The sequence below is a fragment of the Aspergillus undulatus genome (assembly GCF_047715775.1).
Source record: "Aspergillus undulatus strain CBS 261.88 unplaced genomic scaffold BDV17scaffold_3, whole genome shotgun sequence".
Lineage (NCBI taxonomy): Eukaryota > Fungi > Ascomycota > Eurotiomycetes > Eurotiales > Aspergillaceae > Aspergillus > Aspergillus undulatus.
Window position 1 is genome coordinate 104440 of NW_027396607.1, and position 23335 is coordinate 127774.

At 51.9% G+C, this 23335-nt stretch overlaps 5 protein-coding genes across 5 annotated transcripts; 2 read left to right on the top strand and 3 right to left on the bottom strand.

Moving 5' to 3' along the window:
- Positions 1–174: 174 nt before the first annotated feature.
- BDV17DRAFT_251367 (ATP-binding cassette transporter YOR1) lies at positions 175–4500 on the bottom strand. Its single transcript, XM_073756414.1, has 2 exons — positions 4191–4500; positions 175–4141 (listed from the first exon to the last, which is right to left on the bottom strand). Exons 1-2 carry the CDS (start codon positions 4428–4430, stop codon positions 260–262), a joined length of 4122 nt encoding a protein of 1373 aa, XP_073620046.1. The 5' UTR covers positions 4431–4500; the 3' UTR covers positions 175–259.
- Positions 4501–11896: 7396 nt separating this feature from the next.
- On the top strand, positions 11897–13318 carry BDV17DRAFT_286892 (SANT/Myb-like DNA-binding domain-containing protein; the record flags this gene model as incomplete). Its single annotated transcript, XM_073761035.1, has 5 exons — positions 11897–12128; positions 12187–12367; positions 12423–12466; positions 12521–12689; positions 12748–13318. The coding sequence occupies 5 exons, from the start codon at positions 11897–11899 to the stop codon at positions 13316–13318; spliced, it is 1197 nt and encodes a 398-aa protein (XP_073620047.1).
- Positions 13319–14295: 977 nt separating this feature from the next.
- BDV17DRAFT_286893 (uncharacterized protein) lies at positions 14296–14622 on the bottom strand (the record flags this gene model as incomplete). Its single annotated transcript, XM_073761036.1, has 1 exon — positions 14296–14622. The coding sequence occupies one exon, from the start codon at positions 14620–14622 to the stop codon at positions 14296–14298; it is 327 nt and encodes a 108-aa protein (XP_073620048.1).
- A 3866-nt stretch (positions 14623–18488) lies between these two features.
- BDV17DRAFT_286895 (fungal specific transcription factor domain-containing protein) lies at positions 18489–20527 on the bottom strand (the record flags this gene model as incomplete). Its single annotated transcript, XM_073761037.1, has 3 exons — positions 18489–18572; positions 18629–20236; positions 20288–20527. The coding sequence occupies 3 exons, from the start codon at positions 20525–20527 to the stop codon at positions 18489–18491; spliced, it is 1932 nt and encodes a 643-aa protein (XP_073620049.1).
- A 532-nt stretch (positions 20528–21059) lies between these two features.
- On the top strand, positions 21060–22673 carry BDV17DRAFT_298843 (MCT family MFS transporter; the record flags this gene model as incomplete). The annotated part of the gene is made up of 2 exons (XM_073763780.1): positions 21060–21656; positions 21714–22673. Exons 1-2 carry the CDS (start codon positions 21315–21317, stop codon positions 22671–22673), a joined length of 1302 nt encoding a protein of 433 aa, XP_073620050.1. The 5' UTR covers positions 21060–21314.
- Positions 22674–23335: the final 662 nt, after the last annotated feature.

The window sequence follows — 23335 nt, forward strand, 5'->3', positions numbered from 1 at the left end:
TTACGATTCTTTGCATTTACTGTACGAGTCATAGCGCGCGTTGCATTCTCCTGGTGTGTTCATGGAGTTCACTTCGTCGTACATTTTTCTTGCCTGCTGCCGGCCCAGAGTGTATAGTACCGCATTTCAATTCTCATAGCACTTGACGATCAAACTTCATTCTCAGTAACCATCTTGCCCGTAAATCAATTGATTGACAATTTTATTAAATATTAGAATAGCGGTCTATATCGTGTATCATGACTTATCCAACTAATAATCAACCAACAATATCCTCCCTCGAAATCCCACTCCTCTCACACATAGCCCTAAAAATCCCATCTCTCCTCTCCCAAAGATTAATCGGGGATTCCATCTCCGCAATCCCGCCCGCATCCATAACCACAATCCGATCATACCCAATAATTGTCCTGAGCCGATGCGCAATACAAAGCAGCGTCTTCCCCCGGAATCCCTGTGCCATAGTCTCCTGTATTCGTTGGTCCGTCGCGAAATCGACGGAGGAAGTTGCCTCGTCGCAGATTATGATGCGGCTGTTGCGGACTAGGGCGCGCGCTAGGGCCATGAGTTGCCGTTGGCCGAGGGAGAACGTGAGCCCTTCTTCGTCGACGGGGGTGTCGAGGGTTAGTTTTGATGTTGGCGTTGGGGTGTCTTGGTCTTGGTCACTAGGTGGATCAATGAGGTGTGCTTTTCTCAGGGCATCCCAAAGCTCTAGGTCCGTATGCTCATTGAACGGGTCAAGGTTAGACCTTATCGAACCGCGGAAGAGTGTCGGATCCTGAGGGATAATCGCGAGTCTACTGCGAAGATCCTGTAATCCCACGGTTGAAATGTCCACGCCGTCAATTGTGATACTCCCCGAGGAGAGCTCAGTCAGGCGGAAGAGCGCAGACATGATACTTGATTTACCCGCACCGGTGCGTCCAACGATCCCGATTCGTTCGCCGCCGGCGATGGACATGCTTAGGTTCTTTAGGACGAGGGGGAGGCCAGATCGGTAGCGCATCGCGACGTTGGAGAAGGTGATTTGGCCGGTTCCTGGCCAGGAGGGTGGGACGGGGGCGGCGTGGAGGGGGGCTTCCTCTTCGAGTTGCGTGCCGTAGTAGTGCACGCGTTCGGTGGCGTTCATGTTATTTTCGACTTCTGCGAGCTGGCGCACCGTGAACTGGAGCATTTGCGCGATGGCGAGGATGTAACTTAGTACGAGACCTGAGATGCTAGGGGAGACGTCGAAGCGGGATGTCACGACTAGGATGCCCGTGACGAAGACGAGGAGGACGGCGAGGATGTCCAGGCGGACACTGAGCCAGCGCTGATTCGAGAAAGTGAGGAAGTATGCACCGTTCATGAGGTCGATGGAGTCGCGGAGGCTTTTTCGGAATTGGTCTTGCACGCCGTAGGCGCGGATTGATGCCGTGCCGGTGATGGCTTCGCTGAAGCGGGCGTAGACGGTGGAGCGAAGGATGGACTCGTGGCGTTTCATTTCGCGCGCGGAGGCGCGGTAGTAGTTGGCGGCCATGAGGAAGAGGAGGAAGAGGGGGCCTAGGGCGATGGCGAAGTAGTGGTAGAAGACGATGATGAGGATCATGATCGAGATGATCATTGTGATTGTTATCGAGTACATCCGCATCGCGTCGCAGAGCTCGTTGTCCATGACTTGGATATCTTTGGAAAAGCGATTCGTGATGCGGCCGAGGGGCGTGGTGTCGAAGAAGGACATGGGGGCTCGCAGGACGCGGGTCATGGCGGACTGAAGCATCGACTTGCTCGCGTTGGTACCGGAGGTGGTCATATAGGTGGAGTAGGTGAACATTGTGATAGCCGAGAACGCGCCTAGTCCGGCATATATTCCGATATACTGTCCTGTCGACAGGCTAGGATAGTGGTTAGACGTCCAGTAGGAGAGCCAAAGATTCGTCCAGACGTTGACGACGTTGGCGAGGGCAAGCAAGAACAGAATGACGACCGCATTGAGGTAGCTGCCAGAGGCTCGAATGTATGCTTTCCATACGGCCCATCCTACCGAATCGGTTGCCTTTTCTTCTTGCTGCATCAAGGCGGCTGCAGGTTTCTTGGGTGCATTGGCCTGCTTCTCGGTTTCCTCTTCGATGACCTCTGTTGCTTCTTCCTCATCCTCCTTCGAGTCTTGAGACGCCGTGGACATGAGCTGCTGGAAGACAGCATTGTCGTGCGAGAGCTCGTCGAATGTACCCACAGCGTGAATGCGGCCTTTATCCATGACGACGATGCGGTCGCAGCGGCTGAGGACATGGAGCTGATGCGTGGCCAGAATGCGGCAGCGTCCTTTGAGCAAGCCGCAAATGGCCTTGTCCATGATATGTCGGCCGACATGGGCATCGACAGCGGACAGAGGATCATCGAGGAGAACAAGTTCGGCATTGAAGTAAATAGCCCGAGCAATGTTCAGTCGCTGCTTTTGTCCGCCTGAGATGGTAATTCCCCGTTCGCCGATCTCGGTCGCATCGCCGTTGGGCAGGATCTCCAGGTCGGGCTTCAATGCGCACGCATCGATAACCTGGTCATACCATTTCTCGTCGTAGTCTTTGCCGAATAGAATATTACTGCGTAGGGATGCGTTCTGGATCCAGGTGTACTGAGGACAGAATGCGCGCGACGTGCTCAACCGGACAGCGCCGTCAGTGAGACGCATGTCGCCGGCCAAGGCAGAAAGTAGAGAACTCTTTCCAGAGCCCACGGTTCCAATAACAGCAATCAACTCGTCTCGCCTGATATCTAGAGTCATGTTGCGTAGCTGGAAAGGCTCTCCGGGTTTGGCAGGTTCGTCTGACGCTTTCTCGGAATTTGGTTCTTGATCAGCTTTCTTTTCCGCTTGCTCGGCCTCTTTGTCTGTAGCTAGGCGTTCCCATGTAAAAGATGCATCGTCCATCTTGACGGCCTCTGGCATGTGCCCGTCGCGCTGAATGTCCTCCTTCTGCTCCTCCGCGGTGATGAAATCCTGAATGCGGTTGAGGGCAGTCCAAGCGTCGGTGATTTGTCCAATGACCAGAGGAAGCAAATTCAGCGGCATTCGTAGCGAGTTGAACAGAGCCAAGGACGAAAAAATCGGGGCGGGATCTAGACTGTGATTCGACAAGGCATAGGTGATAAAGGCCAACATTGACGCAAAGACAGGAATCGCCATGGAAACGCACAGAATGGCGTTACGGATTGCCAGCAGGGTCTGGACAGACCGGATCTCCTTGCGGCGAATCGCCTTGAGGCGGTCCAGAAAGCTGCTCTCCCAGCCAAAGAACTTGACAAATCGGACGCCTTGCAGGATCTCTTGAGTTAGCGAAACACGCTGATCAGTAAGCTTGTTGATGTTCCGGCGTCGCTTGAAGAGGGAGCGGACGGCCAGCGTTAGAAGAGGAATGCCAATAACCAGTAGCGCATATCCGGCTAGAGCACTGTAGGTCAGATTGACCAGCAAGAGAACGAGGGTCACGAGAATGGAGATAGGAGCCGTCCAGGAGATGTGAAACATCCCGCAAGCCAAATTGATACGATCGACGTCGATACTCATCAAGGCCACAATGCGGCCATTGCCCCATCCTTTGGCATCAGGACGTGAGCCAGGCTGCTTCAAAGCCTTGTCTTTGGCTGTTTGCAACTCCTTGACCTTTTCCTGCTCCTCCTGGGATGGAGAGCTACCAGCCTTGGCTCGACCAGAAAGTTTCATAGCCTTGTTGAAAATGTGAAGAATCAAAACAGCGCGAACTTGACCACCGACGATCTGGCCTCGGTAGAGAAACTGGTTCGTGCACAGACTCTGCAAGGCTTGCATGACGGCGATACCGACGGCAAAGCCCATTCCGCGACCGATATGCGGGGCGGGAGCGCCGGAATGTTGCGCAACATAGGCATCAGTTGCAAAGGCGATTAGATATCGGGTTAGATAGGGCGCAAAGACCATCAGCAGCGAACTGAGTAGCTGGCAGATGCCGCCGAGGACAAACTCGAAGCGGAAGGTGTCGTACAAGGCCCAGAACAGCGGCCGCTTCGAGCCGGCAGTGGTACGTTTCTCGAGGGCATCTTCCAAGCGTTTTGACAGCCGGTCAACCTCGCGATCTGGGTTGACGGTCCAAATGTCTTGCAGCTCTAGCGGGCGCAGATAGCCAACCTCGGATGGTCAGCTTGGCAGGTCGCAAGGCGGGGAATAATGCACTTACCTTCATCAACGGGGCCATCCATTGAAACGTCGCCAGACTGACAAAAGAGGCGCCATGCTCGCGAGAGACAGCGCGCCCAACCGGGACAGGTGGGATCTTTTGCAGGCGCAACGGGTTCAGACTGCGGTGTTTCTTGTGTTTCTTCTGTTGATCGGCAGAGACGGAACTTTCCCCGGTGGTGCTGGTGGACTCGGACCCGACGCGCTGGGGCGTGCGTTTGTCCCCATCGCTCGCCGTCATCTTACTCGGTCGTGCTTCGCGCAATGTTTCCTCATCACCGCCAGAGAGAAACAGGAGAGAGATGGCAAAGTAAGAGGCAGAGAAAGGGAGGTGAAAGGCAGAAAGAAGCGAGGGAGGATCGGCCCTATCGGTATTAAGGTGCCGACTCCCGGTTGCTCTTTACTAAGCAGATACGAATACGACAGTCTATACAGTGGTCGGACTATTGTTCTGAGAGACTGTCAGCACTGATTTGCTGAATTTCTGGAGTCGGCCACTGAAGGAGGGCTCTGTATTCATTGACTACAAGCATACCCTGCACTCTACCCAGAGACAAAGCCTTTAGTAAAACACATGAATTGAGCCAGAGTGAAGCATTCATGGAGAACTACAGAGTACATAGAGGTCTCGTTTGCCATAGTTACACGGACCGTTGTGATATGCATGTGCTAGACCTTATGAACTAACCTCGGCTTGTGCCCTAAATGTACCCTTGCCCAACACACTCTTTGCCAGCTATGTAGTACTGCGTCCACCATAATCGATCGACAATCCTTCAGCGACGATCTGGTGCAGCCTCACAGCCCCTGCGCTGGCGTCATGATCGACCGCCAGTTAAGCCACAGCCGCTGTACGGAGAACGCGAACAATACCGCATTGGTCACTGACAGATCTGAAGATCGTCAGGCCGGCAGCCAAGCACTCCACCCCGGGGCCGTTGTTGGCGACCTGGCATAGTAAGAGACTTGGATGCAGTCATACTATGTATTCCTTGCGAGGAGTGAAGTATAAGTAGAGCTTGACCTCCCTGGTCTGATCTGTCATCCGACTCGAGGCCAATATAGCGATCAACTAGCGACGCCAAGACAATAAATACAAATCGATTATGAAGTTCATCACGTTCACGCCCACTCTCTCGGCCTTTTTGCTTCGAACGGTTTCGCCGTCAGCGTCACACAGGCCTTGAAGGGTGGGGGCACCAATGACCTTGAGATACAGAAAGACGGGACCTGCGTTAATCTGCTCAAGGGGCATGCCCTCTTCCTATTGCCCCTGCCAGTAGTTGTTCGTAACTAATACTGTTGTCCAGTACCTACGCTGCCCTTCCAAACGGTGGAGTTGACGGAACGGATTGACCTTTTCTGGGTGTATGTCTTCTCTTAACGAGCTCGAGGATATTAGCTAATGATGGCAGTGACTCTGGACACTCTGGCCGGCCGATCGGGGCTGTTAGCACCGCTCACCAGGAGGCTGATTTGTCTGAGGGGGCAAGTGGGATCAAGTACGTTGTGCCTGGACGCGACTAGATTTTAATGAGATGGGACCGTTGCAAAGGGTCAGATTGACGGAGTGGATATCTACCTGGTGTGGTGGAGTGTACATTATATGAGAGATGGTCGTGAGCGGTCATGGTATTGCCATATGCCTGTTGAAATTACGTAGACTTCACGGTAGCGTATAATCTGAGGAGTTCTTCCATGCGCTCCCATCAACGTTCATATACAGATCAACCAGATGCACCTTTCTCCGCGACGCGCTAACCTCCGCGCAAAAGTCGTGAAATCCAGTCCCTTTGTGTCTACGTCATAGTTGAATCGCAAATGACCAGAGGCCTGTGATGCATGAAAAATGGGTCGTCGTGATCCCCATAAGAATAGGCTGGGGGTCTCTTACCCTAAATCCAGCAGACAAGGGCAACCGAGCCGCCAATCGTCGACTCCATACCAAGCTATCCCGCGTCGACATCGCAACTCGATCTAGTCTTTATGCCGCTAGCCAGCTTCATACTCAAAATAGAATCTATTCATAGAATGGCAGGGTGGCTAGTAAACCTGAAGGTGTCGTTGCACGGCCTAGTGTGAGGTAATTTTCGACATCGCTCGTGACAAAATGTGACTTGTATTTCAATTAGCGGTATGACCGCGAGTGGGATTATGGGGATGAGTTGCAATCGAGAATATTGACTGCTTTGCATCATCGTCTTGTACTCAGTAATGAATGCTTCCGCAGCTACCCGTGCCAGTGCGACAGTGGCTAAAGATGCGGCACGGGCCGTACCTCAGGAGAAACCAGTTAACCGACCCGATCTCGGCGACTGTCAAGTGTCGGTTCTCGCTCTGGAATTATGGAGCGGCGCTATATCAGAGAAGTGGGCGGGTTGCCCCAGGAAGACGCCACATGACGGCCTCGAAGGCTTGGTGGGGGAGGGTTTCTAATCACCCCTCAGCGCAGATATGAATGCCTTGTGCATTGTAGATACGATAGCATGACGGTATGGAATTGTTCTGAGCATAACTATTGCATAACAGTCTGCTGGTCTTATATGAAATAGATAGGTGAATTTTGCACCTTAGGTACCCAAGGCATCAGAGATCTAGGCTACTATCCACGCAATCAAGCAGGTATCTAAAGATTACATCGAGACGGTGTTGAGGCCGCAGTGCGAGCAACCAAGCGGAGAATCGAGGCCGCGTTGAGGCTAGCGTACGATGCATCGAGCACAGAATCGACAAAAGAAATATTCGCAATTAGCGACGGGAGGGCCCCTTAAGATTTTACTTCAACCTTCGGTTTCTCAATATCCTTCCGCTTGCAACGAACATCCAAACCGTGTTCTTTGTACGCTGCAATGATGTTCTTGCGAGCATTTTCCTCGGGACCTGGAGAGTCGCTATCACTATCCGCACAGCACTGCACCACCTCGTAAGCATAGAGAACCTACCCATCATCCAATAGAATTGATTGTTTATGCCCGGGCCACGGTAGCTCTTGTGAAATGAGATGGGCTCCTCAGTCGACCAATACACTCGTGCTTCGGTCCACCTGAAGAATTGAACGCGACGACTGAAGAGTAAAAGCGCCACAGTATTGTCTATCAGCCTATATACCACATATTAATTAACCTTGAAATCAGATCAAATATGGCGTCAATTGAAAACCGAATGGGATACTTAGGCTCGCAGATCTATCCCCGCCCATTGCACGCCCAATATGGAAAAGCCCAATATCCGAGATGGGGGCGTGTGGGACGAACATTTTGCGCTAGCTTGCATCCTTTCGTATTAACCGAGCCATGCTTTTAGTGCCTGCAATGGCCAAGTCGGAAAAGTTGAATTCGTAGTCATCGCGCCTGTCATTGGCGGGAAGGATGGTAGGAAAAGCCTGCATCAGTAGCGGGTTGAGGATCTTTTCTTCTAGCCCCCATTCGGAGTCCTCAACCGGGATAAAGAAAGGACCTTTTGGATGGACGGTGACTTGTTGATTAGGCTCATCCAGGCCCGACAGACCCATTGGGCGGATGTGAGAAGCGTGCGCATGTCCGTCTGAACGACGATCACCTCTAGAATCTCTGGAGAAATCAGGGCTTTGTTCATCGCTGGCTCTGCCATCATTCCAGGTTGTCGCTGAGATATAGTTTTATGTTTTCTGTGAATATAGACAGGACGTGAGTTGAGGTGCGGTAACAGGATAAGTGTCTTAGAAAGTGTCCCGGCAAGCGGTTCCCGGCGGCTTGAGTCATATCATTGCCTTGGAGAAGGCCCTTGGCAAATCATATTCCAGGTAGGCCAAGCAGGCAGTTACTTATTCTGAGGTGTGAGCTAGGCAACACTGCTTTTGTCAGGGTAAAGCCAAGTTGGCAGGTCTTGGCTGGACCCCCTGCAGATAATCAGTATTGATGGAGTTCGAAGATGTTTGGCTGCAGGGTGTTTGGGAGGTGACTAGAAGAAGAGAGCACATTTACCTATAACTTTCTGAACGAGCGGTGATACATGGCTAGTGCAGGGCAGTGGACCTGAAGCGCTCTTCGGGGTTCCTCATGGCAGAAGCTGCCGAATTCTCTAAACCGTTAAGGCGACAGAGGCCCTCGATAGCCCGTTCATGAATAGAGCAATAGCATTGACGTCATAGATTGGCTTGTAAAAGAAACTTATTTAATGTATATCAGAAAAATCCCTTGGACAGGCCTCCAATCCATCGTTAGCAGCGCGAGATGTGACAGCTACAGGTCGGACATCGGGATCTATAAGGCCTCAGTCGATGTACACTCCAAACGCAGCCGCCAGTCTCACTAGTAAGCTTGCCTGGCGATACAATGCACTGTTATTGGAGCTTGCGGCGACTGCTACTGCCGCCATCACGGCTTCTTAGAAGCTTTGTACATGCCCCCTGTCTCTGACTGAGTTAAAGATGTTGTCATGTGTCGGTCCTCCGCCCGTGTCGGATGTATACAAGAGATGCTGCACAAGGTGGCGAATAACTCTAGATGGTGTCACGGGTGCCGCAGACAGCTCGGAAACTTCCTTCACGCCTGGAAACTCGCCGTGAGAAAGTCAGCGAGTCCATGTTGGTAGGGAGCTCTCTTCAAGTGCGACCTCGAGTGCTAGGTCAGCGGCGGGTAGTGGCGGCCATATATTGGGAAGAGCCTCGGCTGCCACACGCAAGTGATGCACCCGAGGGCTTACGGAAAGTGTAGGAGGCAGTTACCTGGCAAGTTCTGGGAAGGGCTAGGTGCCCTGGCGGATAAACACCAAAGCAGCTCGCATCATGATGTGAAGGAAGGTTCGGTCTATAACGAAAAGTCTAGAACAAGGACCAAGATTAGGAATTTCCACAGACCTCAGAGTATTGAAGAATACAAAGTCTGAGTTAAACTCAACAATTGACTTGTTTGGGTGTCAAATGGAACGCCCCTTATAGCAGACAAACAGCCCTATATTGACATTGCCTATACCCATAGTATAGATCAAATACACCGCAAGTTCGTGCTATACAACGACAAGGTTTTCGCTAGGTTAGAGGAGAGGATATGTTCGGAAGAATAGGATATACTCGGGTCTAAGAGGGTAGGTATAGAATCGCGCAAACTTGGTACACTTCACATGGACAACACCACATTGAAGACTATCAGACTTACTTCATTAAAGCAGTCTATCATAGGGCATCTCTCCGAGCCTCCGCCGACACAAAGCTCCCAATCTCGCCGCGAGTACTGATGAGTGGTCTAGGGAAGACTTTTCCGGAGCCAATGGCACCATGGACTTGGAGGACTCAGGACTATGCCGGGGTTCTGCCTATTGCTCGTCTGCATAAGACACAGCGGACAGTCCTGGAAATTACTGGCGCGGCGAAGAGCTGTCCGCAGGGTCCTATAGTCGGATTTATGAGATTGGGTTTCAACACTTTAAGCCTAGGGCTCTGTTTATCGCAACTAAGCGCCGCATTCCTGACCTTCTGACGGACGCTGGAGACAATGGACTAAACTTTGCTGACATTTCTTAGGCCACTGGGACAGAAAGAAACAAACCATATCGGCCTCACCACACCAACAGCCCTCTAGAGGAATGCTTTCCTAAATAACCAAGATCCTCCGCTGCTAATTTCTCTCCACGTCTTCAGCACATCGGGACTAATCGTTTCCCCAACAAGCGAAAAACCGCTGCTTTGATCAGAAACGAACCATTGTGCGCATAGGCGATGTTCTTCTAGCCTCCGTAGCTTTCAAAGCCTACGAGAGTCACTGACCAAGCATTGTCCAGTAACCTCGACATCTACACTTTTTGGGCCCACCCCTTGAGCGAGCAGGACGCTTCATAGAAAGTCCATAAAACGGCCCGGAAAAAGGCCGTAAGATACTGTCATAGCGCAGACGTACTGGCTACTTGCACGGCCTGAGCTAGACAATGTGGGTCTAGTAATGGTCGGCGGGAGAAAGGTCTCTGGTGCTTACGGCAATTCACATGAACCATCTTACTTCGGACTACAACATATGCCAGCAAACCAGACGTCTCATAGGCCCATATAGGCGGGGCCTTGATCGTCGATGTAGACGGCAGTGTAGGTGCGTATACTCTGGCCTCAAGGCTGATTGGGAAAACAACCAGCTAACACGCCGTGATAGGCGATTCATCCTGCAACTGTTCTCCACATGTCCCCAGCTGCAATGCATCGCGCAAAACCGCGCAAAGGTGCTTCACCACGCAGAGACGAGATTCCGGCCTGTTGAGGCGTCTGGTGCTGTCCGTGCCTGGAGAAGCCAGTGTATGAAGCCCGACTTCTTCGCTCCAAACCCGGTCAAGAGGCCTAATGTGTACCGGCTAGAGGGATTCCGCTAGTATTAACCCTGCCACTTACCTGGTAATTGTTATATACAAATCCACCCCCCCCCCAGCTAGCTGAACAGCCTTTGTCCATCTCTTCGGTAGGTGAATCACGGCTGGTCCGACGAGTATTGCGTGCCATGCTCTCGGCTGTGCGCGACCAGGTCATATATGCTACATCTGCCTGCTAAATCTAGTTATCTGATGCGGCGCCCGCATTGAAGAGGTCTGGCTATATGAATATTAATGGACTTGAGAAGCCCTGCTCAAATTACTGGCATGGTAAATCAGGCGGAGACCAATGTCACCAATATCTATAATTGCAAGGCATGGTTGGGGTTGTGGAGATAGGGCTGTAGATTGCACGATCAGGCATCCCAAGTTCAGTTCTTCAGGTCCTAGAAATGCAGGCCGCTATAGCCGCGTCGGACCTGGGATTCCAGCCATAGTATATTACTGGTATTTCGTGATCCTGGAATTACCGTCAACGTAGTACAGTTTTGCCTGTTTAGGAAGACTGCTGACAAACTGCATCTCCCGATCTTGGTTGCATGGAAAGCCACTCGTCGCAAGCTTACCTACTGTTGAGTGTACTCTTTTAATGGACAGACAAGAAAATCACCTGCCGTCTCGCAAGGTTCTGATCCTTGTAGAATAGCGTCTTGACGTTTGTTGGTGATCAATGTAGTTTCTTTAGAGATGATGTTGATCGGTGTAGTAGCCCTAAATTCTGAAGGACGACTATAATATCTAGCTTCTTTGAGTGGCAAAACAGGTGTTCGAATCAGTCTCAAGCTTTCTAACACCTATTTGCATTCTCTCCAATCATAGACCCATCCCGGGATGTTGCCTGGACTTCCTGAAACACTTATCCTAGGGCACAAGCCAATCCGGAGGTGAAATGCGGGGATTGTTGCGCGCCCAAGACCTACTGTTACACGCGCTGAAAAGATTCTGTCTGGCGGTGAACTAACTCTACGTGATGTTTCCCTCTCATCACATAGCGTACTGTTTACTTCCATATAGACCCGTTGTTTCGGTGTATATATCGGAAGGTATACGCTGCCAGGCTCCACTTCGCCAGAGCCCTTTCAAGGAGGGCTTTCTAATTGAGCCCGGCGTATAAGGACCATGCTGCCCCAGACGGAAGCTGTTTGTTCCAGCCATACCTAGTGCTCGGCCGATCGTTCAGACTGAAATCAGCGTTGATTTTCTAACGTCTTCCATATGGTCTCAATATAGATTCTGACCCGATTCTGACCGTTGGCCGTGGGGTAAGACGTCCTTTCAACCTGGGAAGCTGGGGCTAGACGACCACGTGGCTGAACGACGTTTGCTCACGCCCAACAAGCCTCTTTGCCAGTACACTGTCGCTTACCTCGGTGCAGCATGGTCCGTCAGGGGAAGCTCCTTCTCTCCGAGACATATATGCCTCTGGCCTCGATTTACGGGGATCGAAACTCGATATACTGTCGACGAAGCTGCCGGCAAGACAAATACCGTACGACGACGAGACCCCCGCCCTTGCCTATGCCTTCAATGATGAGCAGTGCACCCAGCCGACGACGGTGGTGGACCCAGGAGGAAGACCATATTCTCCAAGAGGAGGTCAAGAACCAATGTAAGTACGGGTCTTGACCTCTCACCGTGGACCTTGGCTCACGCAGCGCACCTTGAAGTACATCTGGGCGGCCATCAGGGACCGAGGAATTGGAGTACAATTGCAGAAAAATTGCCAGGAAGGTCTAATAAGGATTGCCGCAAGCGTTGGACGAAGATTAGCCTGAGCAGTCGAAAAGGCACCTGGAGCAGTGCCGAGGACCACCTCTTGAGGAAAGCAGTGGCCAAGTTTGGCTTCCAGTGTGTACCATCGCACCCCATTCTCAGATTGTTACCGGCTGATGGGATGCCTCAGGTGGACGAAGGTTGCAGAGATGGTTGGAAGCCGTCATCCTGACCGTGAGTGTCATTTGTCTTCGCACTCCACAAACCATCATCTAAGCCCTAATTTAGAATGTGCGAAACGATGGCACCACTCACTCGACCCCAACGTCAAACGGGATCCTTGGACAACAGAGGAAGACAACTCCCTAATTGGAGCTGTTCATAGAATCGGTCGCGATTGGAAAGAAATCGGACGAGAGCTGTTTCCTGATCGGTCAACCACCGACATCAAGAACCGGTATGGATACCTTGCGCACCTACTATTTCGCCAGCTGAAGAATAAAAAAAAAAACCAGCTATGTTATATTGAGCCGCCGTCAAGGTCTATCGTCCTATCGTCAAACCAGACACGAGACCAAAAGCCTCGTGGAGGGCAAGAGTTTCACGCCGATGAACATGTTCAGCCCTCACATGGATCCGTCTCTAGCCACGACTCCCTGTAGCTTGAACATTTCTAACCTTGACGGTGATGGTTCTGCTATGCCGCTTCCCGTCGATGCTTCACCGTACGTATTTAGTGACGCATCGAGTTCCGCGTTTTCAAATGCGAACCTCCGCGAGAACGAGATTTCGGCATGCGATGCTCCTGACTGGGCGGCGTTCGAGGACAAACAACTCATTCTTGCCAGCCACCTACAACTCACCCCTGACAAGTTTGCAGCATCTGAAACCGACAGCTGTGATCCGAGGCTGCTTACCATCAGTAGCCACCCAGGAATGCCCAGCGTATCAGAAAATCCACGGCTGTCTGCTCCGAGCACCCTCGTGCTAGAGGAGCTTGAACCAGAAACTGTCAACCTTGTCATCGACACGTTATTGAAGACAAACTCGAGATTTGGGATGCAGCTGTATAAGGGGGGGTTGTAACATGAGGCGGCGGCGTACTGTGATAGAGGGCACATAACTCATAGAATTTCGGCGGCTACCCCAATGAAAGTGTTGTCTTTTTGGTATTGGGCATGCTTACTCCGATGCGGCCCTTGCCAATGACGCCTTTGTTTTGGATATCGTACAAGTGCAACCTGTTGAGGCCTAACCAGAGTACAAGCGGTGGGGAAAGTGCCTTGCGGGGCTCGAGTCAGATCTGCAACTTCGGTCCCCTCCTTCCTCTTCTGGTCTTTTCCAAGCTCCCTAAGAATACGTCGCCTGTTTGAGATCCTGGCTCTCTTTGATTGTCACCTCTATTGCGAAAGGCATTGCTTTTAGTCACCTGCAGAACTCCCGCGAGGCCCTGAAGGAGCCAAGTGGGCAGCATCAGTTGAAAACCTCAATTTTACCAGGTACCCCCGATTCTTAACATTCTTAGCATCATTCTGAACCTCATGAACCCTTGCCGTTCCGACGCTCCCATCCTCTTGAAATCAGATACCTTAATGGCATTATCACTAACGCTATCCCACAAATACAAAATACGGCCTCGAGAGTTCAATAGTCTTGCTGCTCCGTACCAAGACTGATTCCCTGGATGCTGTCGGTTATCCGCCTCCAGTTTCGCTAATATCTGGTTAGGTCTTGCACGTCCTTCCTGATCTGCCATCACTTGAAAGGGTGGTACAGGTTCTAGGTACCTCTGACTCGACAAATCACCAAGGGGTTCCTTCAAAGGCGAAAACAGATCGGATTGCAAGATCCGCATGAGGTATTCAGCCCCAGCAGGCGGCGCAATGCGATTCTGGCAACTATGCAGATCCCGCGCCTTCGCGCCCTTTCCAAATAAGACCTTATTCGCGAGCCGATTCTCGACCACGACATCTCCTTGCACGCACCCGCTCCCCATGATTCCCATGGTCTTCGCATATGCCGTAAATCCAGTGGCACCACTAGCGCTAACGGCTCCGGCAGCCTCAATACGTCGACCGAATGGTCCGAGAGGCCAGGGTAAAGTTACAGCCGAGGGTGATCCCGACGGCGCGGCTGAGCACGTTCACTGCTGTGGTGTCGTGAAGGAGGGAGACAAAGTCGGTCACGTCGAGCCAAAATGTTCTCCCGAAGCCTCCACCGGATATAACCACCGCAGAGGGAGGCGGCAATTCGCCTCCGTCTGATCGGGCGATGAAGACCCCGGAGCCGAAGCGAGATGAGCCCAGAAAGCCAGCACGAAAGAGCGTGACGACTAGAAGACCCTCGGGAATTGGAAGATGGCTCGAGTTAGCAACAGACTGTCTGGTCATGGTGGAGAGGTGGGTTTATTGATTATCGCTTCACATATTTGCTGTTCACAGAGCATCGCGACGCCAGAGAAGCCGAGCTGCATTTGGGCCTTCTGTGTCGGTGAATGACTGCAGGATTTTAGCGACTTTAATACATTCTCCTACAACAGAGAAGAACTCAGTTAGCCCATGCTGTTGGATAGCTGCGCCCACACGAGAAACGAGTCGCTCACGAGCTGCGGGAGGAAGATGGGAAAGGATTGTGTGGCTTGTGTGGCGTGCGCATCCTCGATGCTCTCAGGGTTCAAGCAGGAGCTTCACTGTTGGACGTTTGAGAAGGTCAGGGACCGAAGACTATTTATGCATGACCACACATGACGCTTTGTTTCGGCATTCCGCAAGCTGATGGACCAGACTACCAAATAGTAGACATCCAGGCTCGACGTTTTATATGCATATGCAGGAAACCTAGGCATGGCAAGCGCTGGAAGCCATCTATTTCGATCCCTCCTCCACACAAGATGGCAGCCACGCACTAGACACATGACGGAGAATGGAAACGCAGAGAGGTATGCTTAACTCTAAGAACTGCTCAAACAATCATATTCTGTTTCTGTATTGTAATGTAAAACATACATGTTTTTACCAATCCATAACTATTCCTCTCGCCAACTAACCCTCCCACTGCGAAACTGGCTAATCAACCCAATAGGCAAAAGGCCTGGATCAACAACATTAAACCCACCAAAGCGCTCCACAATCTCAGGCCCATAAAGCTGCGCCACCCACTTCCAGTATGACGACATGGTGCTCCACTCGTGTTTGATACCGCTGAGGTTTCGCCGCCCTTTTAGATGCGCGAAGCCAACCGAGATCGGTCCAGTGAAGTCATATTGAATTTCCTGATGCGAGGGGCGGTGGAGGAGGTCATCGTAGACGTTGTAGAGTTGGCCATGAAAGCCATACTCGAGGAGTTCACGGTGGCGGGTGTATTCATCGAAGGGAAGGAAGTCGTCAATGTCGTCGGGGCGGAAGCCGCTGTTGCGCGCGACGACGGTGTATTTGTCCTTTGCCGTGTAACGGCGTTTGGCGGCGGCGTAGGCATCCTGTTCCTTCTTAAAGAAGTCGTCGAGGAGAGAGTCTGGGTTTGTGATGACCGAGTCTCGGAGGCCGAGGAGGTTGATAAAGGAGCTGGATAGCTCGAGGCCGCCAAGGTCAATGGGGAGGAAGAAGTACCCGTCTGGGATTGAGGTGTTGCCGAACCGCTGGCGTATTGTATCGCGGAGGTAAGTTATCACACTCCGGTCGCCTTTTCCTTCTTCGTGAGGGGAGAATATCTCGCGCTGGAGACGCTCGTGGGTTTGGAGCATCATATCAACGTGCTCCTGGCCGAAGCAATTTGCAGGCGTGCCGAAGTTGTAGGTAAAGAAAGTAGTGGCGTAGGTATTCCAGGCTTGAATCCAGCCGAATACGCTCCCTTCCTTATCCTGCAGCTGGTGCTTGAGTTCCTGGATATGGCCGTTGACCATCTCTTGGTCGATCTCGAAACGGCCAGATTCCGGGTTGAGATACAGCATCCCCCACCTAATTTTGCCGGTTGGCAAAGATGGAATCTGGGCGGATGAGTTAGTGCTCGCGGCAATATGTGCGCCGCCACTTTTCTCTGGACTTAAAGGCAGACCCATGACTTTGCTGAATTTTTGAATGGCCCCCCAAGCCGTCAGACTTGTTTCGGGAGCGCGCGACCAGAACCACATATCATCGTGAACTCGCCACAAAACTTCGCCATTGGTCTCCTTATTGACCATAAAGTCGAGACAGAAAAGGGTTGTCTCGCCGAAGACATCACTCAGAACATGCGACGCAGGGGTCCCGCGACGGCGGAAACGAGGCGCAGCGTCAGGCTCGTCAACAAACTTCAGCGGAGCGGCGAGGAAGCTCTTAAAAAAGTTGAGCCACTTCTCCGATACGCCAAAGAAGCGGAGAACCTCGAGGATAGTCTGATGGGGCAGGCTCGGGTAAAGTGACTCGTGCTGGGTTCGAAAACAGGTGATCTCGCCGTACAGCCGCTTATTGATTGTGATATCTGCGCCTAGCAGAAGCAGGAGATTCTGCTTTGCCTGCATCTGGTTGGAGGGATGCATCACACCTTGAGCATAGTGGGTTAGATACGACTGGTCGGCGTCGTGTGAGACCTCATCATCGAACAAGGCATAACCCATCTGCTCGTTGTCGTCTTCTACCTCTTCCAGTCTTGAATGTTCCGGTGCACGCATCGACAATCCCTGTGGAGCCATTCTTCCCTGTGCCGTTAAGGGCATGATCCTTGCCTGTTGCGCCTGTTGCCTTGCTTGAATTGCCTGCCTGGTCTGTGCCTGCTGCACTGGCATTTGTTTCGCGTTTCTAATGCCCACAGCCTCCACTTCCCCTTCCTCGCCTTTCCTTTCTTGCGACTCGCTGTCCATCAACTGGGATACGAAATACGCATTTCGATGAATACATTCCCTTATAAGCTGTAAATTAGGCCTATTCCGCTGCTCATCGAGGAAAAACAAGCGACGTTTCTTGTCAATAGCCGGCACTGTAGACCTCGGAGATTTCCAGACGTTCACCGTCTTCCTGAAGTTTCTGAATGCGGCTTTGAAAAACACCGACCACTTGACGCCCAGGTATTGTAGAAAGATCATTTGAATAAGGTCCTCCTGTAGATGAATGTGATAAATACCGTTCAGTTGGCGTCGCTGCTCAACACCAACTTCCGCACCCCACGACCATGAGTGCAGAGCCGCCAGTCGCATGTTCAGAACGTCGGCAAGCTCGGATAGTACAGTGTTGTCCTTTTGAAAATCTCGTAACATGGACCGTTGCTTCTCGGTTGGCAGATCAGCGTTCAGAAGCCCGGATATTACCCAGTTCAAGGTCCTGATGTCAAACTGGGAAGAACTGCTGAGAGTGGTTTCAAATCTGGTCACTCTGTCGCGGAGATCTTCCACGGCCTTGGTGACCGACTTCGCGTGATGGACAGTCTCGAACGAATGGCTAGCATCGTCACACGGGGGAGTGAAAAGATCGTGGAGGAAGGCTTTGATTGCATCGGGATCACAATCAGCTGGCGTAAAAACGTGGTCTTCCCATTTGATTTTCGACTCCAACTTCTGGGCACTGGCCAGTTTCTCAAAGTCATCTGATGTGCAAGCATCACTGTTCGACTTGGAAGCTTTTTTGACCGACAACCACTCCATGGTGAGCTGGGCAAACAACGTAGCATACTCATATTTCAGGGTTTGCACGTCGAGGAGCGACAACAACGAGCGGCGCCACCTCTCCAAAGTATCGGTTGAAATAGCGGGGTCGTATTCGGCCTGCTTCAAGAAACGGTCGAGGTTGCTAAGCTCAATCACTAGATGCCGGTCGCTGTGTGTGGTATCCGAAACGCGACCGTCCTCTGTCAAGCGAATGTCGAAGCAGGCTTTTACACCCTTTGAGAGCACGCGAAGGCTCTCGAGAGGCGACTCGAACGAATCTGCTTCTTTCAAAGCTGCAGTTTTGCGATCAAGGAAGATCTGTCGTTTGTTGGAGAGCTCTTCCAGCTTAGCATCCGTGATGTGCTGCAGGGTTTGCGAGTACTCTGTGGTAGCAGAAGCCATGATGGATGTCTGCCAGACAACAGAGAAATGAATGAGTGAACAGACAAAGTGATTGAGAATTGGTGCTCGAACGAAGGAAGTCGAGGGGGGTTTAAATAGGGCTTCGAGGCTGAGCGAGCGGGGTGGAGGGGGTTGGTGAATGTCATTGGCCACACAGATCAGTCAAGATACCCTCCACTGTCACTGGAGCAGGCTACAGACGGCTGCCTGAATCGGTGCAACGACATACAAATACACGGCTTACATCATAAACGGTCTACTCTCGTCGTTCAGCAACCAAGTCATCGGTTCGACGTTGCCTAGGCTGAAGAAGGCATCCGACATCTGGCAGTGTGTAAGCGTCGACGTTGCCACCCACTCGTGAACGAGGAAACACTCACTAAAAATTCCCAGTCGCCCATGAACGGGGCGGTGTTTGCAGAAGGGTCAACAACCGTGTCAATGCTGAGGCCATTGTAGCTTTGGCTTGCTTTTTCCTCCATAAAAGCGATGCATTTCTCCTCCGCTGCCTCAGCTGCCTGGACCAGGTGCTCGGGTACCTTATTTGGATGAATCCCCTGCATGAGTGCCTCGACCTGGGCATTCACTAGACAGGACAACAAATATCCTTTGACGTTTGTCTCACCACATTCGATCATTGCCCAGGCTCGAACCTTTGCGTCAGATAGCAAAGAGAACAAATCCAGACGATAGGGACTGGGCCCAAGACTGTCTTCATCCTGCAGCTGGGCCTTGAGCTCCAGTGATGCGAACATGGGCGCAAGCATGGTACCCGTGCGGAAGAAACCGAATCCAGACGTTACGAAACGTGTCATCCATTCTTGGTCGACAGATGTTTCGTGCTGACGGGCAGCAGCCATGATGTTTGAGGATGGGTAAATGGCGCACCAGACCCTCAAGGAACTTTCGATCACAACCTTTCTTGAAAAGGCAAACGCTGCCTCACGGAGAGACCTCTCGAAGAACGGCATATGAAGGCAGCAGAGGTAATAGTGGATGATGAAATCTAAGACGCGGGTTTCGAAATACGAAGGCGCAGGGTCAGGTCGTGAGCTATAGCCGCGGAGCGTTCGACAAATGCCCCGGTATGATGTTCTCAGCTCCGCGTCGAGCCGAACGGTTCCCTCGTAGGTCCCATACGAGTCAAGGTTGTTCAAGAAGATTGCAATCGCGAGGCGTTGAGGGTAAGTCTTTCGAAGTTCTCGTGCGATTGAAGTCTGGGTATACTCGTGGTCGGCCTTGGGGACGGGGTCCTCGGCCAGGAGCTGCTCGTCGTCAAAATTCCCGGGAGCCTCACAGTCAAAATCGCTAAGCGATATTAACGGCATCCCCCCGGATAGAATGCTCGCCTGCAGTGACAGCTCGAGGATAGTATTCCAGAGCCTTCGCCGCATTTCAGCCGCCAGTGCTGTTCTGTTTGGGAGATGGGACGGATCCCTGTGCAATCCCATATACAAAGCCGTGCGAAGTAGCGCCCCAGCAGATATCCAGCTCGAGTCCCCACCTACGTTGATCGCTTCACGGCTAATTAAAAGAAGAACCCGGCTTTGTAGGCTTTGTATGTTGAGACGAGGTTTGAAGTCCGGATCCGACAGCCAGGTATGAGCCTCGTAGACCCAGCGTATGGCCGACGCTCTTAATGAGAAGCGATCATCGTATGTGATGGCCCCAATAGCGAGGACCAACTTGAGTTGAACTGTAAAGGCCGTGCTGGGTTTGGAGTCGGAGACCCATAACGCGTCGTACTCGGTCTTGAAGGTAGGTATATGCAGGACTCGGAAGGTGGTTTCCATGGTCCGCAAATAACAATCGACGAGCTCATCGGCAACGCCTTTGGGCGGCAGGTCTGGAGTAGGCGGAGTGGGCCATTGGGGCGTCCGCTGTGATTTAATGAGCCTGGCCAAGTCCTTGCATCTTTTGATTCCCGACACGGCCTTGGACCCTTTTTCACGTATATACGGCTCGATTGTTTCGAAGATGTCTCGGAACTATAACAGCATCAATCAGTGTTACTCGTGAAGAAAGAAGAGACCGCTCACCATCGAAGCCGCCTGGGCCCAATGGCTGGAACCAAACAGTCGACTCTTGTGAATGACCAGATTACGGCTGACAGCATGCGAGTTGGCATCCGGACGGCTTTCATGGTTAACGTGAAATGTCCCAGCTATTCCCGAGGTCGTTGTCTCGATCTTTGAGCTCACAGGGGAACGCGGAGATGCAGCGGGAGTCTGAGTGGCTCTAGCAAGCTGCTCTTCAAGTCGCCTAATCGTGGACTTCATGGATTCAACTTCAGAAGCGGACGCGTGACTACTTGACAACGAGTCCCTGGAGCTTGAAGGTAGAGATCGCGATGCAAAGCTCGGTACTCGCGGTGCCGCTCTATCAGGAGGGAGCATTTTCGAACGAGCTTGAGTTGCTTTGGCCAGATCAAGGTCTGTTGTCCGACTGAATCCAAGACATTGCTGGGGTCGAGGCAACGCGTCACTCTCATAGACGCATGGTTCATTTTTAGACTTGACACAGTTGCTGCAGGGAGATTCTCGATTGCATCGGATCTTGCGCCTCCTACATAGCGAACATGATCTGGCAATGGCAAGTCAGCCTTCGTCATTCGTCCACAAGATTGAGGTGCATACACTGCTGGCCGCCTGCGGCGTCGCTCTGGACCTGGACCGGCGATCATCTTGGCTTCGACTCTATTGCGTCCGCGACCGCTATCGCGCCACTATGCCAAAACACCGAATACACTGAATTCCACGTTTCCGGCGAAAGACCAGCTTGATGGAATCGGGGCCAAATTGGAGAAAGAAGAAGCAGGAGGAGCATGTCATTTCTCAATTTGGAGGGAAGCTGCACATTTGGTCCGAATGCCCTCCCATTCCCCGCTCCGATGTCCGCTCCGGCTGATTTCCCGCGTTATCCCCGACATATCCCCGTGTCTACTGGGAGCATATAACTCACTCCAGGCTCGCCAATTTCCAAGTCAAACATCACGTTATAATTCAATTTTTTATCCAGAATTGACAAGTCCGTCATTTTGGAACTCACTTCATTTCCCAACCTACAATGGCAACCCTCAAAATGGACATTCCGGGAACGCATGACCTCGAAGCACCAGATGTACGCCCCAACACGAGTAACACCGACGAGAAGGCCCTCACAGATACTTTTGGTCCAGCCCCCGATGGCGGCTTTAGAGCCTGGATGGTTGCCGTCGGTGCTGCATGCACGATCTTTTCGACGCTGGGGTTCGCAAACTCCTTCGGCGTCTTACAAGAATATTATGCAGCACATCAGCTGAAAGACGAGTCCTCCGACACCATTGCATGGATTGGCTCGCTAGCTGCCTTCTTGCAATTTGCAACTGGGGCTATTGCAGGTCCGTTGTTTGACCGGGTTGGTGCATGGGTATGCTTCCCTCCCCGATATATAATTCGGGCCAAGCGCTAATAGCCGTACCTCCAGGTGATCCGCCCCGCCGCCATAACCTACGTTTTCGCCCTGATGATGACAAGCCTCTGCACGAAATACTACCAAATCATGCTGGCGCAGGGAGTCCTAGTCGGAATCTCGACAGGCCTACTCCAATTTCCCGCATTCGCAGCGGTATCGCAGTACTTCGACAAGAAGCGCGCCGCAGCGCTAGGGCTCGCCGTCGCAGGGTCCTCCATCGGCGGCGTAGTCTTCCCTATCGCTCTGAGCAAAATGCTCAATAGCTCGTCGCTAGGCTTCGGCTGGAGTATTCGAATCATTGGGTTCATTATGCTTCCCATGATGGCCATCTCCTGTCTAACTGTCACCGCGCGCTTGCCGCCGCGCCGTACAGACTTCTTCATCGCGGGTGCTTTCAAGAGCAAGCTCTTCATCCTCCTGATTCTCGCATTCTTCCTTATGATTCTCGGCATGTTCAGTCCTATTTTCTTCGTTCCGACTTATGCCGTCTCACGAGGCATGGACCCAACACTCGCCTCGTACCTCCTCGCCATCCTAAACGGCGCGTCTACATTCGGGCGCATCATCCCTGGCATTCTGGCGGATAAATTCGGTCGCATCAACGCATTCGGTCTCGGTGGTATCGCAACGGGAATCGTGATCTGCTGCATGAATGAGGCGAAGAGCAACGCGGCGCTCATCGTGTTCTCGGCAATCTTCGGATTCTGGTCTGGCACGATTATCTCGGGTGGTAGTGCCGCTATTACGATGGTTCCTAAGAATCCGCAGGAATTCGGGACTTATCTCGGGATGGGGCTGGGGTTGTGTGGCATTGCGGCGCTGATTGGGCCGCCTGTTAGTGGTGCTCTTGTTGATCAGTATGGAGGATTTCTGGAATTATCTATCTTTAGTGGTGTGATGTGTTTGGCTGGGGGGACTATTGCGCTTTTAAGTAAGGCTGTTACGGACAACGGGCTCTTTGGACGGGTTTGAATGGCCTCTATATCCTCTTCTTGGTCTTATTTGTTTGCAAATAGAACCTCGACTCATCTACTTCTTGGACTATGTTCCCCTTAATATAGCACACATTGATATATAGCGCCCTATCTGCATCGCATCCCATAGTCATCACTCACACCCAACTCTTGAGGTGCTGCTTCCCCTCATCATTACCCTCATATGATACCATAATTGCAGGAATCTAAGAATTGCGCTGTCATCTTCAGGCTCAGCTCAACTAAGCTAAGCTGAATATAAATATGACCTAATACGAGAACAGCAAGGCATAGCAAAGACTAGCAAATATTAGTCCTTGTGGGCCAGCGCCATGTATTATCAAGTATCCAACGCCAATTTCCAATCCTAGTCAAAGCAATGGTTATAGATAGACATGTTCCGAAACATTCAACCACCTCCGCCTCCCAACCTGCAGGGCAGCCTGAATCCAGCCAATATCCCTCTCATGGCCGTGACCAGGCCGATTTCGTAAGCTATCAGGCGCTATTTCAAGCGCGGAGCTAACGCATAGAGGGCCAGCGAGCAGCATGTCGTCGCTCAGGAAGTACTCGGTGGATTGGCATACGAGAAGAGTGACATGGACCCGTTGGCTCGTCTAACACGACGGCGACATGGCCTGGCGTTGCGAAGGGCAGTAT

Coding starts and splice junctions, on each gene's coding strand:
- BDV17DRAFT_251367 (XM_073756414.1), bottom strand. CDS start 4,430: ATGACGGCGAGCGATGGGGACAAACGCACGCCCCAGCGCGTCGGGTCC. Junction 4,142..4,190: donor GGATGGCCCCGTTGATGAAG/GTAAGTGCATTA, acceptor TGACCATCCGAG/GTTGGCTATCTGCGCCCGCT.